The sequence below is a fragment of the Hyperolius riggenbachi genome, chromosome 8 (genome assembly GCF_040937935.1).
Source record: "Hyperolius riggenbachi isolate aHypRig1 chromosome 8, aHypRig1.pri, whole genome shotgun sequence".
Lineage (NCBI taxonomy): Eukaryota > Metazoa > Chordata > Amphibia > Anura > Hyperoliidae > Hyperolius > Hyperolius riggenbachi.
The window spans coordinates 158,575,339-158,590,153 of NC_090653.1; the positions used below are offsets into that span (position 1 = coordinate 158,575,339).

The window sequence follows — 14,815 nt, forward strand, 5'->3', positions numbered from 1 at the left end:
CAATTATAAGGAGTGCAATAAAAATTGTAAAAAAGAAATTAGGCAGGCAAAGATTGAAGCTGAAAAACAAATCGCTAAGGATATCAAATCTAACCGAAAAAAGTTTTACAAGTACATTAACTCTAAAAAAAAAAAGGTTGACTGTATCCTAAAGGATGAGGATGGGAACTCAATGGTGGATGACCAAGGTAAGGCAGAGTTATCAAATGCTTTCTTTGCTTCTGTCTTCACAAAAGAAACAGCACTGTTGCAAACTACAGAGGCGGAAGAGTCTCAATCTTCTAACTGTAATATTAAATACTTAACGCAGGAAGAAGTGAAGGCAAGACTAAATAAATTAAAAATAGACAAGGCACCTGGCCCGGATGGCATGCATCCTCGGGTCCTAAGGGAATTAAGTTCAGTTATAGATAAACCCCTTTATCTTATCTTTTGTGACTCTCTTGCAACTGGCAGAGTCCCAGTGGATTGGCGTACAGCCCACGTTTTCCCATTATTTAAGAAGGGCAAAAAATCGGATCCAGGAAATTATAGACCTGTAAGTTTAACATCAGTTGTATGCAAACTATTTGAGGGGTTACTAAGAGATACTATACATGACTTCATAGTAGAAAATAATCTTATTTCTCAGCATCAACATGGGTTTACTAAAGACAGGTCCTGTTTGACTAACATGCTCAGCTTTTATGAGGTAGTGAATGCTAATATGGATATTGGGAATGCTGTAGATGTGATATACTTGGACTTTGCAAAGGCCTTCGACACTGTTCCCCACAAAAGTCTGGTGCAAAAGTTGAGGATGCAAGGACTGGGGAAGAGTCTGTGTTCATGGATAGGGAACTGGCTAATGGACAGAAAACAAAGAGTTGTGGTCAATGGATCGTACTCAAAATGGGAGACTGTTAGCAGTGGGGTCCCACAGGGGTCTGTTCTGGGTCCAGTGCTCTTCAATTTATTTATTAATGACCTAGAAGATGCAGTAGTGAGCAATGTTGCTATTTTTGCAGATGATACAAAATTGTGCAGAATCATCAACTCTCAGGAAGATAGTGTCATATTGCAACAGGATCTGGATAGGATGGCTATATGGGCACATACATGGCAGATGAAATTCAATGTTGACAAATGTAAGGTCATGCATTTTGGACGTACTAATGGTCTAGCACCATACAAAATAAATGGGATACAGTTGGGGACATCAAACTTGGAGAAGGACTTAGGAGTACTCATTGACAACAAGTTAAATAATCGTACTCAATGCCAAGCAGCTGCAGCTAAAGCTAACAAAATTTTGGGATGCATTAAAAGGGAAATAAAAACTCGAGATGCTAGCATAATATTGCCCCTGTTTAACTCTCTAGTAAGGCCACATCTGGAATATGGAATTCAGTTCTGGGCACCACATTACAAAAAAGATATTGCAGTTATAGAGCAGGTGCAGAGACGAGCAACAAAATTGATGCGTGGGATGGAAGGTCTCACTTATCGAGAAAGGTTAGATAAACTGGGTTTATTTAGTCTAGAGAAAAGACGCCGTAGAGGGGATCTAATTAACATGTATAAATACATCAGAGGGCAATATAATAGCTTGGCGGATGAGCTTTTTGTCCCTAGGCCTTCTCAAAGGACTAGAGGACATGATCTGCGCATGGAGGAAAAACGTTTTAGCCATTTATTTAGGAAAGGGTTCTTTACAGTTAGAGTGATTAAGATGTGGAATGCATTGCCACAGGAAGTCGTTATGGCAAACTCTATACCTGCATTTAAAGGGGGCTTAGATGCTTTCCTTGCGTTGAAAGACATCCATGGCTACAATTACTAGGTAATGCCTAATGATGTTGATCCAGGGATTTTATCTGATTGCCATCTGGAGTCGGGAAGGAATTTTTCCCTTTAGGGGCTAATTGGACCATGCCTTGTAAGGGTTTTTTCGCCTTCCTCTGGATCAACAGGGATATGTGAGGGAGCAGGCTGGTGTTGTACTTTATACTGGTTGAACTCGATGGACGTATGTCTTTTTTCAACCAAAATAACTATGTAACTATGTAAGTGTGTTCCCTGCCTCAAGAAGCGCTGCACGCATTTTCCCTAGGGGATTTGGGGGGTATAAACCCCTCATTTTCCCGCTGGAATGCGGCGATTCATGTCTCCTTATACTACTTATGGAAACTAGCAGGTAAAATAGCAATTTTTTGTCGCTTCAGACTCTAAGAAATATATCAATTTAAATGATGGAGTAGAAAAAGTCATATTTACATAGATGTGTAGATGAGGCCTGCAAGACCGACACATAAGGAAATAAAAGGGACTGAGTGATTTGGTCCCCAAAAGAGGGACTGTCCTTCCATAAAAAGGGACAGTTGAGAATTAGGTCTATGAGGTTTCCCAGTGGGACGCATCGGCTCGACTAGTTCGAACAATATAAAAAAAAGTTGTACAGTACACACTGATATGTACAGTACATAAAGAGGAATAAACTAATTTTGTTCTAATGGAAACAGTTGGAGTGTCTGTAGAATACGTCCAAGAGGAAACATTAACGACGTTACGTACTTTTTCCGCTCCAGTTGCTTCTCCTGCCAAACCTTAACATGGCGAAGGCAGATTCGCTGCCCTCACAAGAACGTAAGCAGCGCGTTCACTCCTGTAAACTACACTTTTGACTTATTTCCGTAATACGTCATTTCGTGCGCGTCCCCTGGAAGGCCAGGAAGATGGCGGCCTTCGGTGTACTAAGCTACGAACAGAGGCCCCTCAAAAAACCACGTCTCGGGCCACCAGATGTGTATCCGCAGGACGCCAAGCAGAAAGAGGCGAGTGCAGGATGTGTGAGGGCTGCAGGGGGGGCAGATTTTGAAGGGAGTGGGGTGGAAAGGTGTTGAATAGCTTGAGCCTGCCAGAGGCTGAGATCTGTGCAATGGGGGACAGACACTGAGTGAAATCACAGAGATCAAATCTGCAGGATCTGTGGTTTGTTATTTGTTGCAGCTATTAGACAGGTGATGATGAAGCTGTACCACGCACATAAATTAGAAAATATAAGAAAATAAGTATACGAGTGCAGTTAGAATGTGACTAAAGTACATCAGACTTTCTAGTTTTGTTGCAGTAGATAGCATCTGGATTTGTTGAATTAAGATGTTGTTTGAAGGCAGACTAGGATGAATTATGCAGAAGTTAAGCAGATATAGCAATAGAAAAGTAAACAAAAAGCTATGAAGCAGGTGTATATAATAAAGCAGCCTGCACACATGGGAATGTAGACAGATGTGTAGGAGAAGGGTATATGCTATTAGGATTAGGGGTGCAGGCAGTTTGGGAAGGGTGGTTATTGGGGGTGGGGGGTGTAGAGGAAGTGCAGGTGGATGTTATAAAGGGGGAAGAGGTGAGGGTAGATGTTAAGGAAAGATGGGCTGGGCAGATGGGTGTGAATGTGGAGCTAGTATGGTTGAGGTGAGCCAGCAAGAAAGTTCTTAGGGACTTGTTTTCTGTGCTCCTCTAGTTTAGGGGACCTAGCAGGAACTCTCATAGGGAAATTCTGATAACGTGATTGGGTGGACAGCATGCTCTCGAACTGCTAGGTTTCAGATAGGTTGTGGTAAACTACGCCCACTCTTTTTAGCCAATCACAATGCTTTGTGCTTTAGAGGGTGCTGTGATTAGAGAACTGTTACCTACAAGGTTTCCTGCTGGATCCCCTAAGGCTACTTACACACCAGGACGTTGCGTTTAGGGGACGTTATAGGGCACATAACGTGCCCCTAATGCAACGCCTGGTGGTGTTGGAGCAGGACGCTACCAAGAGCCGCGTTACAAGCAGCTCTTGGTGCACCTGCTCTGTCGGAGGCACTGCAGAGACCACGTGAGCGGAGCTCTCCGCATCACGTGGTCCCGCCAGCCAATCCGCGGCCGCTCCAGGATGTAAACACTGCAAGTGCAGTGAATAATAAGTAGCCATGTGCCTGGCTACATAGTGGCCTCTCCCTGCCTCCTCTCCGCCCATAAAAAAAACCAAAACCTACTGAGCATGTGCAAACCGTCTAACGCGGCTTAGCCGCGTGTAAAGTACTGCATGCAGTACGTTATGTAGACGTGCTGCATTACAATGTAACGCAACGTGGACACTGTGAACAGCCCATTGATTTTTCATTACTGTGCGGTGGACTGCGTTACAGGCTGCTCTAACGTGCGTCTGTAACGTCCCACTGTGAAAGCAGCCTAAACCAGTGATCTGCAAACTTGGCTCTCCAGCTGTTAAGGAACTATAAGTCCAACAATGCATTGTCCTTTATGAATCATGACTGTGTCTGTCAGACTCCTGCAATGCATTGTGGGACTTGTAGTTCCTTAACAGCTGGAGAGCCAAGTTTGCCTATAACTGCCCTAAACAAGGACCCAGTTCTCCAGTCACAGCAATGTTTACGAACTGAAGTATTCTAATTGGCCGAATAGTGTGGGCATACTATTAATACTACCTTTTTGAAAAGTAGCAGTTCACAAGGGCAATGCCCACCTAATCATGTTAGGCGAATTTCCCTATGGACTTTCTCAGCTGCTCACCTCCCTGTCCCACCACTGTAGATGAGATATGTGGATGTACTGGAGAGATTGGTGGGGGTGCATCTGACATATTATCTATTTAATTCCCGCATTCCCTATTAATCTTGTTAAATCAATTTCTCACTGTCATTTGCTTTATGATCCCCATCAACTTGATCAAGACCTCACATATGTTCCCGGCAGTGCCTGCCCCTTACTATCACTACTATATTAACCTCTAACTTACTTTTCCTATCAAATATTCCATCCCATAACACTCTTTGTTCCCAGAGACAGAACATACCTTAGGTCCAAGACAGTGGAATGTTATCATATGCCCATGGGGTATTACTCCTGGCATTTGGAGATTCCCTCACACTGACTCATTTTGGGAGTAATTATTTGCTTGGTGAATTTCCCAGGACAATTGCAGTTTACCAGGTTGTGTACCAGGGTGCTTAGGAAAAAAACTGTACAATTGTTTTGGCAGAATGATTATGCTGGTAGATCTTCCAAATACCGTATTTTTCTTTGAGTACATTTTGAAGTTCCCCTTGATGGTTGACGTTAGATACTAGTTTGTTTTTGCCATTTTTTATTGTTCTATATAGCACTATACATAGTAAGGAACAAAGTGTGCATAATACAGCCATAGTAAACAGTATGATGTGACATTCAATAATGCAAGCAATATCTAACACACAGCAATTACAAGAAACAATAAAGGAGAGAACCTTGTGTGATTACAGACTGTAGTAGTGGGGAGAAAACCCTTAGGTTATATACTTGCTAGAGAAGGTACTTTTTAAAATGGAACTCCTAAAATGGAACACTAAAATCAGACCCAGATGCTACACTGACATATTGAAGAAATACTATTGAATTTTAACAAAAAGCCCTTATATATTTTTTTTTTATAAGGCAATCTGCAGTTCTTCTCCTGAAGGTTGAGCTATTTAGTATTAGCAGGGATGTGCCTTGTATCCTGCTATTGTGCCCTGACTGACGTGTTTGGCAGAGCTATGGTTGTAGAAACCTTGCTCCAGTCTTGCCCACCTAAAGGGGGCCATACACTAGGCGACCAACCAACCAATTGACCATCCAATTCGATTATTATAATCAAATTGGATGAAAATTGGTGCTGCCAAGTGCGAGGTTGGTTGGTCAGGTGCGCTGCGGTACGGCAGCCGAATTGCGAACGAGCGACGAGACAACGAAACTCCCGCCGCAATGTATAAATATATGCAGTGTGTAGTGCATTTATACATTACCTGTCTGGTGTCATCCTCCACGCAGTTTCCGTCCATCTCGCCGGGTTCGCCGGCTGCGCTCTGAAGGTGCATAGTGGCTGACGTCAGACACTATGCGCCGCTAGCATGTATGCGGCTTACCCGGCGAGATGGACGGATGGACCCGGCGAGCTGCTTCAGGACACTACATAATTTAAATACATTTTGGGTGCAGCAGCGGGACGGACAGCGGCGGCTCAGCCGATTCCCGGATGATGTCATGCTGAAATCGGACGGGAATCTGCCTGTAGTGTATGGGCAGATTCGATTAGAGACATATTTATCTCTAATCAGATTCGATTAGAGAGAAATTTGATTCTTGGTCGAATCTGCCCATATTCATTCTAGTGTATGGGCACCTTAAAGAGGAACTCCAGTGAAAATAATTTAATATAAAAAGGTGCTTAATTTTTACAATAATTATGTATACATGATTTAGTCAGAGTTTGCTCATTGTAAAATCTTTCCTCTCCCAGATTCACATTCTGACATGTATTACATGGTGACATTGTTACTGTGGGCAGATTATGTAGCTGTTCTGGCTTTAACAGACAGCTATAAACAGCCATTTCCTGTGTGTGTCATTGTTACATTGTGGCAGTTTGCCCAGAGTACCGTACGGTACCAGAGCCTCTTGTGGGAGGGGTTTCAGCACAAAATCAGTCATACAGCGCCCCCTGATGGTCTGTTTGTGAAAATCATTATATTTTTCATGTAAAAGTGGGTATCAGCTACTGATTGGGATAAAGTTCAATTCTTGGTCGGAGTTTCTCTTTAAAGGGAACCTGAAGCGAGGAAAATTATTTCAAATAAACACATGACGTGGCTGCAAATGAATATTACATACTAACCTCACCGTCAGTTCCTCTCAGAGGCTCACCATTTTCTTCTTACAGTGATCCCTTCCAGTTCTGACAATATTTTGTCAGAACTGAAATATAACAGTTGCTGTCAGTTACATATCAACAGCTGTCAGTTACAACCAGGGCTGTGGAGTTGGAGTCGGAGTCGAGGAGTCGGGGCAATTTTGGGCACCCGGAGTTTTAGTCGGAGTCATGGTTTCAGAAACTGAGGAGTCGGAGTCGCATGATTTTTGTACAAAATCCACAGCCCTGTTAAGTATTAGACTAAGGAGTCGGAGTCTGAGCAATTTTGGGGAGTCGGAGTTGTGGTTTCAGAAACTGAGGAGTCTGAGTTGGAGTCGAAAGATTTTTGTACCGACTCCACAGCCCTGGTTACAACTGAATGTGCAAGGTAATGTCCATGTTTCCCTCTGGCTCAAGTGGTTGGTATTACAGTTTAACAGTGTGCTGACCATGAAGCTGTTGGGGCCTAATGGCCATTTTTAAATTGGCGGACGGAGAATTCCATTGATTACAGTGGACAAATGGAACGCAGGAGAGGAGAAAGAGATTGAGGAGTAGATTACTTTAGTAGATTTTTTTATTTTCAGTTCAGGTTCTCTTTAAGGCTCACAGCTTTTTGCATAAACCTCTTAATAGTAGAAAAGCCAGGCTCCGCGAAGCTTTCCCCTCTACTATCAGCACAAATAAAAATTCCATCATGATTGGTTAGCGCTACATTTGTGCCCATTTGTGCTGCAGAAATTAAGATTTGTGCTGCTTTCATTTTGAGGATAATAGCACTTATTATTTCTAAAACCATACCATCAAAAGTTCACTCAGGCTCGATCAGCCTTTGCGATGTTGTAGGGGGGCTGAGTGAACTTTTGACCTTTATAAAAAATGTGAAAATCTAAAAAAAAACTACTATAAAAGATAGAAAGATTATTTTTACAGCACAAATGAGCACATGCACAGCACTACCCACCCATTCCAGCTTCATGTCTATAGGTTGTTGGATGGGGGATGGTATTGTTTTGGAAATAAGTGCTATTATCTTCAAAATGAAAGCAGCACAAATCTTAATTTTTGCCGCAAATATTGGGAACAAACTTGGCACTAACCAAGCATGATGGAATTTTTATTTGTGCTGATTGTAGGGGGTTCAGCTGAAAAGGCACTATGGTGCATCTGAATAATGTAATGCTTGGTACACACCATAACATTTTCTGCTTGATTTTGCTGTTAGATGTTCTGTTAGATTGTTTTCTGCAAAGTACTGGTAGAGACTGGTCATTATCTCTGGTGCATTGTCTTCTGGTTATCTCCTGCTGAGTAGAACAATGCCTAATTGCTACGCAGATAGATGTTAGATAGTTAATCTCCAACATGTTGGAAATTATCTATCTGGCAGGTAAATCTATGCTGGGTTTACACCATACAATTTTCTGTTATGCTGGGCATACACGATCCGTTTCTGCGGCTCGATCAGCCGCCGGATCGACTCCCACGCTTCCCCACGCGCGCCTGGAACGATTCCCGCTCGTCCCTGTGGGCACTTCTCTTATCTTCTGCTCGTTTTCCGCTATTGTCCGCCCGCTGGTATCGAGCGCGGAATCAATCCGGCGGGTCATCGGACCCGTCAGATATTATCAATCGAGCCACCAGCGGCTCGATTGATAACAAAAAAACGACCCGTGTATGCCCAGCATTAGATTTTTCTGTTCGATTTTCTGTTAATCTGGGCATAGACGATTCGTTTTATATCATCAATCGAGCCGCTGATGGCTCGATTGATAATGTTCAACCTGTCCGATCACCGCGGCGGGTCGATACCGCGCTCGATCCCCGCGGGCGGACAATGGTAGATATGAAACGCTGATAAGGAAGTGCCCGCGGGGATCGTTTCGCACGGACGAGCGGTGACTGGCTAGATACCGGCACATAAATGAACCGTCTATGCCCAGCATTAGAATGCATAATTAGATTATTTTCTGTAGAGAATGGTCATTATCTCTGGTGCATTGTCTTCTGTTTATCTCCTGCTGAGTAGAACAATGCCTAACTGCTCGGCAGATAGATCGTAAGATAGATACATTTCCAACATGTTGAACTTTATCTATCTGGCAGGTAAATCTTATGCTGGGGATACACGGTTCGTTTTGAGCCGTGTATCGAGCCGCACGATAGCTGCTAATCTTGATGAGGATGCTAGCGGTCGTAACATGATGCAGCAACCAGGTGAGTATAGACCTCGTGGGGAGGCGAGACCTACCTTTAGGGGGGGCCCCCAACAGGTGCATTTCAACTCTCCAGAACAGATAGATGGCTGGCGAGGCAATAGCCCAAGACCACCTAGGACGGATTTTGGCAGACAGGGACGATTTGGTGGATATCGAGGAGATGGTAGAAGGGGTGATACGACGGGGTACAGGGGCCAGTTTAATCAGACACGGGCTACTGGGATGAGACCAGGAGGTGGTCCACATGGTTTTAAAAATGACTGGAGACCCCAGTACAGACTGAATGGGACACCAGACTATACACCCACACAAAATCGCTATGATCCACTGAATGATGTAGACGATGATTTTTTTGGGAAAATATGGGACGACATGAGGAGGCAGAGGGTGGGGGAGGGGGAGGTGGAGCCAGGGGGGATGGTGGGCAGAAAGCGAGGAATAGAAGAGGGTGCAGAGGGGGGAGAAGAAAAAAGAAGAAGATGAAGGGTAAGGGTATTTTTAATATTAGTCAGATTAAACTTAGACCTGAAGAGATGGCAATCCTGGACAAAGGTTTGAAATATGCCCCAAAGCAGGGTCTGAATAAGTTTGACACATATATTAATATCCAGAAATATACTAGAAAGTTAAATATCAAGAAGTATTTCCTATCCAGGGAGGCCCACATTAACAACAATACCACTGTGCCTAAATATATGCATACGGGACTGAGGAATAGGTCCCTCTTTATTTCCAGGGATGAATAGTATGGGAAACACGGTAGAGACTTTTAAGAAATTGGTTGTAACCGACTTGGAGAAATTAGATGATCGTAGAAAGGATGGGGAGTATGTGACGGCTTTACGACTGGCAGAGAGGAAGGATCTTTTGATTAGGCCAGCCGACAAAGGGGGGGGGGGTTGTTGTTATGAGGAAAGATCAATATATTGCTGAGTTAGATAGAATTGTTGGAGACAGTCTTACCTATAAAAAACTGAAAGGTGACCCCACTAGACAATACAAAGAAGTGCTGAGAGATATTCTGAAGGATGGATTGGAGGAGGAAATCATTGATGATGCAGAGTTTAAGTATCTTATGATCGATGTACCGCGTATACCCGTAATATATCAGAACCCGAAAATACATAAAGACCCAGAGAGGCCCCCAGGTAGGCCCATTGTTAGTGGGATTGAATCACTAAACCAAAGGATAGGCGAATATATAGATAGGTTTTTGCAGCCAATAGTGCAGAAAATCCCGTATTTGATTAAAGACACCAAACAAATGATCCAGGAGGTAGAGAAGATTAAACTGGCTGAGAAAGATATTCTTGTAACGGCTGATGTGGCGTCGTTATACACGATAATACCACATGATATGGGGTTGAAAGCGGTCGAGAGGGCCCTGGAGGGGGAGGGAACATTGAAGAGAAGACAGATTCTGTTCATTTTGCGACTACTTGATTTTGTTTTACGACACAATTATTTCTGGTGTGCAGGGGAATTCTACCTGCAGGTTACCGGCTGTGCGATGGGGGCGAAATTTGCCCCCAGTTTGGCAAATATTTTTATGGATGAGTGGGAAAGGGAGGTATTAGAAGATGGATTAAGTGCACCAATCAGGCACTGGTTTCGTTATATTGACGATCTGTGCATGATATGGAGAGGGGAGGCCTCTGAACTAGAGGGGTATATACAATGGCTTAACGCCAACGAGAGGGGCATTAGGCTCACAGCGGAATTCGATATGGACAGAATCAGCTTTCTGGATTTGGATCTATATAGGAAAGGGGAGCGACTACAGATGAGGACCTATTTCAAGAAGACTGATAGGAATGGATACATTCCATATTCAAGTTGCCATCCTAAAAAATGGCTAACTAATATACCCAAAGGCCAGATGTATAGGATAAGACGTAATTGTACAGAGACTGCAGACTTTCTGGAACAGACTGATATGTTGATAGAAAGATTTGTGGAAAAGGGATATGGGAGACAAGCAGTTACACAGATACGGGATGCTACTGGTAAAATGGATAGGGCACAGTTGATGGGATATCAGGGTGGGAGAAGTAAGAATAACGGGTATGAATATGCAGTGGTACTCGATTATAACACTAGGTTTAATGAAGTGGAGAGGGTATTCAAAAGACACTGGAATGTTTTGAGGGCAGATAATGTTCTGGGACAGATCATACCGATGCGACCTCAATTTATATACAAGAGGGCCAAGAATTTACAGCAGATTCTTGTCCCAAGCTTTATTGATGGACCTGTAAAGACCAGAGGAGACCTAGTGGGGAATAAGGGGTTTTACCCCTGTCGGGATTGTGTGGGATGCAGAGAGGCACGGGCACAGAGGGGGGATAGATTTGTGGGGAAAGTAAGCAACAAGCAGTATGCCATCAAAGACTGTATCACGTGTAATACTACTCATGTTGTTTACATGTGCTGGTGTCCGTGTGGGCAGCAGTACATTGGGAGAACAACTAGGAAGTTAAAAGAACGGATAGGTGAACACGTCAGGAACATCAAGAAAGGGAATGTTGGGCACAATATGTCTAAGCACTTTGCCGAGAAACATGGCCGGGACCCGATGGGAATGAAATTTTGTGGGATTGATAAGTTAAGGGGTAGCTGGAGGGGGTGTAATAAGATAAGGGAACTGTCAAGAATGGAGTCACGATGGATATACGAGATGAAAACGATGCACCCTAGGGGGCTCAATGTTGAGTTCGACCTTAATTGCTTTATATCCAATGATTGATATTGCCCTGGTTGGGGGAGCAATGTGGGTATTTGTTTTCTCATAACATACCTAGATTGGGGAATCCCTGTCTTTCTCTTGGCTGTTCTATTAAGGGGGGGGAGGGGGGGTGAGTGAGGGGTATGTAGGAATGGAGAGGTAGGGGGGGGGGGGGGGGGCGGTGGGGGATGTTTTGGGGTTGGATCCTCAAGTGGATTCTGGATGTGTGCGCTTCCTGCCATGTATGTGGGGGAGGCGTCTATGCCCGGAACCCTAGCCTGCAATGGTGTCATTGGTGGGGGGGATGGATACCTATGAGAGTATTAAATCTGTGAGTATGTGGTTCGCATTTTAGTCTTATTGCCAATTTCCTGCTATTTTAGTCGTTTAATAATGCCAGGGTTAAGAACTAATGTTTGCTATGCCTGACTGATTATAAGTTTTAGATGTATTATGTATTTACTATTGTATTAACAGTGATCTATCTGTATTAAGATGGGGAGCTAGTTTTATGCGCTAAGTGGTATGTTAAAGGTATGGGGCAGTTATAGCGCTGCGTACAACCGCTATGGCGATCAGTCATAGAGCCAGCTGACTGACGTCCAAACGCATAAGAAAAGCCCATGAGATGATGTGGATGGGCGGTGCAGGAGGCTCGGAAACCCGTGGGTGGCTGGTTACAGTCACTAGGGTGATAAATGATGGGTGTCCTCCGGGGCACCGCCCCCTCTGACATGGCCGTTCACGATAGGGGGATATAGCGGCAGATGAGGGCGGAAGTGACCTAGCGGCCATCTTGGGTGTGGGAAGTGTTGCTGATAGGTAGAATCGGCGGTCCAGTTTGGATAAATGCGCCAGCCAACTAGACGCCACTAGCCCCTGATGAGTGCGCATGCACGAAACGCGTAGGGCGGAGCTACAGGCGTACGAGGCTGGCGAGAAAGAGCTCTGTTTGATACATGCTTGATTTTATTGGTTACATGTGAGTGCACTACTTTTATCTTCTTAATAAATGTTAATGGTTTTACGCTATGTCAAGTCCTTCAGTTATTAGGCTGATATGAGGAATCTGCTATAGAGGAGTGGTATCGTTTGGGGGAGCTGCTTGGAATATTCCGGTTGAGACACTGAGCGCTGTTGCTGTCTTATAATCTGGACAGCTGAGAGTGAGGTGAGAGGCCACACATGACTCGGTGGATATCTGCATGCCCTGGGAGATTATATATGGTGCTGGTTTGCTGTCTGTGATTTGACAGTCATTACACATGGTGAGGACCTGTATAACCCTATGAGCCGTGGTGTACGTGTATGGGATATTGGTCACAACACTGGGTGGTGTGAAAAGGAAATTGTTTGAAGCAGTATCACACTATGTTTTGTTTTGTTCTCTATTTCTTTTGAGCAATTCATTACAAGAAAATCTGGGATACATGGGAGCGCAGCATTTTTGAAAAAGGAATCCGAGCCGCACGATAGATTGCGGCGCGGCCGGATCGATTCCCGCTCGCCCCCGCGGGCAGTTCTTTATCTTCTCTTTGTTTCTGACCATTGTCCTGCCCGCGGTATCGAGCGGGGAATCGATTCGCGCGGGTATCGGACAGGTCGGAAATTATCAGCGCTGCCATCAGCGCTCGATTACACGGTTCAGAACGAACCGTGTATCCCCAGCATAACAGAAAATTGTATGGTGTAAACACAGCATAAACACAGCATAATGCTGGGAATACACGGCTCGGTTCTGAGCCATTTAGATAGCTTGATAGATATTTTCCGACATGTCCGATCTCCGGCCTGATCATTTCGCCGCTCGATTCCGCATTGAAGAAAATGCAAAAGATAAGAAAAACGAGTGGAAGGTAAGGGAATCGAGCGGGGAATTGGGCAGCAAAATTGAGCCATGTATGCCCAGCATAACAGAAAATCTAACAGAAAATTGTAGGCTGTGTACCCAGCATAAGACAGCTTGTCTGCATAAGGAAGCTGGGCTTATGAGCTTTCTGGAATCTCTTTAATGCTGGGCATACACGGCAGCTTCTTTCTTATCAATCGAGCCGCTGATGGCTCGATTGATGATAATTGTGTCCGATCACCGTGGCGGATCGATTGTGCACTTAATCCCCGCGGGCGGACAATAGAAAAAAACGAGCGGCAGATAAGAAGCGCCCATGCGGACGAGCATGGACGCGCTGGCATCGAGCACATAAACGCACCATGTATGCCCAGCATAAGAGGTACATTACACTGAGAGCACAGGCTTCCCCTAGCCTCTTTTGCATTGTTCCTCACCCTCCATCAGTGGCCAAGCCTCTGCTATGACTCGCTCTGCAAAAAGTTGGAGATTAGAAAAGCAAAAATCACAGAGTTAAAGGGGACCCAAACTCTTGCACAGGACAGAAGGAAAACATAGAGAAATACACCCTGTATGTAGAGAGTTTAGTCTGTCGAATTCCCCCTCATTTGTGTCTAATCTCAAATTGTAATTTCATCTCCCCCGTGTCACATGACTGCCTATGGCAGAAAAGCAGATAAGCCCATTTTAAAGCACAGGCTGTAAACCATATATGTCTGCTTCCATGAATCAGGAAGTAGGATTTGTATCAGCTGTAACACATACATTTTTTTTTTTTGTTTAAAGGAATCATAAGGGGAAAAAAAAAACAGCTTTACTCACCTGGGGCTTTCTCCAGCCCCTTGCAGCTGACTGTCCCACGCTGACTGCTTGGCTTTCTGCCGCCGTCCCAGGGTTTCCACACAGTGAAGAGGACAACCTCGAGGTCTTCCTTACTGCGCCTGCGTGAAGCGCCGCTGTCAATCATGGCCACGTTGTCCATGGCGCACTGCACAGAATTACTACGCCTGCGCAGTGCGCCACGGACAACGTGTCCATGATTGACAGCGGCATTTGATGTCATCCTCTGCACCGTGCGGTGAGCCCGGGATGGCGGCGGAGCTGTCAGCATGGGACAGTCGTCTGCAAGGGGCTGGAGAAAGCCCCACATGAGTAACGCTGATTTTTTTTTTTTTTTTTTTTCCCCCTGATTCCTTTTAAAGGTTATTATGCTGTTGTGTATCTTATAGAGCAGAGCGGAGGTCTTAGTTCAGGTCCACTTTAAACTTCTTTGTTTCCTGATTATTAAAAACATCTGAGCACATATTCCTTGAAATATACAAATCAAA

At 44.4% G+C, this 14,815-nt stretch overlaps 1 protein-coding gene across 3 annotated transcripts in view; it reads left to right on the plus strand.

Annotated features, from left to right (window-relative positions):
* Nucleotides 1-2,586: 2,586 nt before the first annotated feature.
* Nucleotides 2,587-14,815, plus strand: part of MED12 (mediator complex subunit 12) — a 118,279-nt gene continuing 106,050 nt past the window's right edge. For 2 of the 3 annotated variants that reach the window (XM_068247603.1, XM_068247604.1), the window contains exon 1: nt 2,588-2,813. In XM_068247603.1, the coding sequence (XP_068103704.1) occupies nt 2,715-2,813 (99 nt within the window). In that variant the 5' untranslated portion in view covers nt 2,588-2,714. Of the gene's footprint in view, nt 2,814-14,815 lie in introns of all 3 variants that reach the window. The other variant, XM_068247605.1, reaches the window with a different exon arrangement.